At 42.7% G+C, this 750-nt stretch overlaps 1 protein-coding gene across 1 annotated transcript in view; it reads right to left on the bottom strand.

Annotated features, from left to right (window-relative positions):
- Positions 1-750, bottom strand: part of LOC118330154 (coiled-coil domain-containing protein 136-like) — a gene marked incomplete in the record, with an annotated part of 20,205 nt that overhangs the window by 12,778 nt on the left and 6,677 nt on the right. Inside the window, 1 exon segment of the mRNA XM_035664601.1 lies at positions 1-236. Coding sequence (XP_035520494.1) covers positions 1-236 — 236 coding nt within the window.

Raw genomic sequence — 750 nt, 5'->3', positions numbered from 1 at the left:
GGCTCCTGCTCCTTCCTCCTCTTCTCCTTCCCTTCGCCTTCCTCCTCCTTCAGCTTCTTCTCTTCCCCCTCCTCTTCCTGAGCTCTTTCCTGGTCCATCTCCTCCTTCTCATTGTTCTCCTCCAGGATGCCTCTCTCCTTCGCTGTTATCTCGTTGTCCATGGTGGGGCTGCACTCTGCTTTCAGATCGCACGGGTCATCTGATGGAAAGATGACAGCGATATTAGAAAAGGATGCCTGATAGGGAGAGAGACGGAGACAGAAAGAGGGATTTACAGGTGACAAAACCCTCTGTCATCACCCAAATTCAGTCATGCTTTCAACGTGGCATAGAGTGAGTTTTCTTCTGAATCAACAGCACCATCTTGTGATTAAAGTGGCACTGAGTCCTTTATACACCAACCTCTATTTCACTCATATTGCTAGATTAACATACTAATTTAAATATATAAAATTACTGACAACCCTCTTTTAAGATTAGAAATGAGATTTTGATAGAAAGGAAACAAAAAAAACTGAACAATATTGCTCTATCTGCACAGTGAATTTAAATGTCTGACCAGTAGGTGGAGTGAGTTAGCTAACACAATGCAGAGAGAAAAGTGGGGAGGTGGGTCTGTATGCTGAAGCAATCACTATGACTCACCACTTAGCAATGCACCGCAAAGTTCATAATAACACAAGCTTGAGCTCATAGTAAGAGAGATGTGACACTCTCTCATATTACACTGTCACATTACATTGTTTTTTT

This window comes from Morone saxatilis, unplaced genomic scaffold (assembly GCF_004916995.1).
Source record: "Morone saxatilis isolate NCDOM2014 unplaced genomic scaffold, NCSU_SB_2.0 Contig2, whole genome shotgun sequence".
NCBI classification, from domain to species: domain Eukaryota; kingdom Metazoa; phylum Chordata; class Actinopteri; family Moronidae; genus Morone; species Morone saxatilis.
This window is presented reverse-complemented; position numbering and strand designations above follow the sequence as displayed.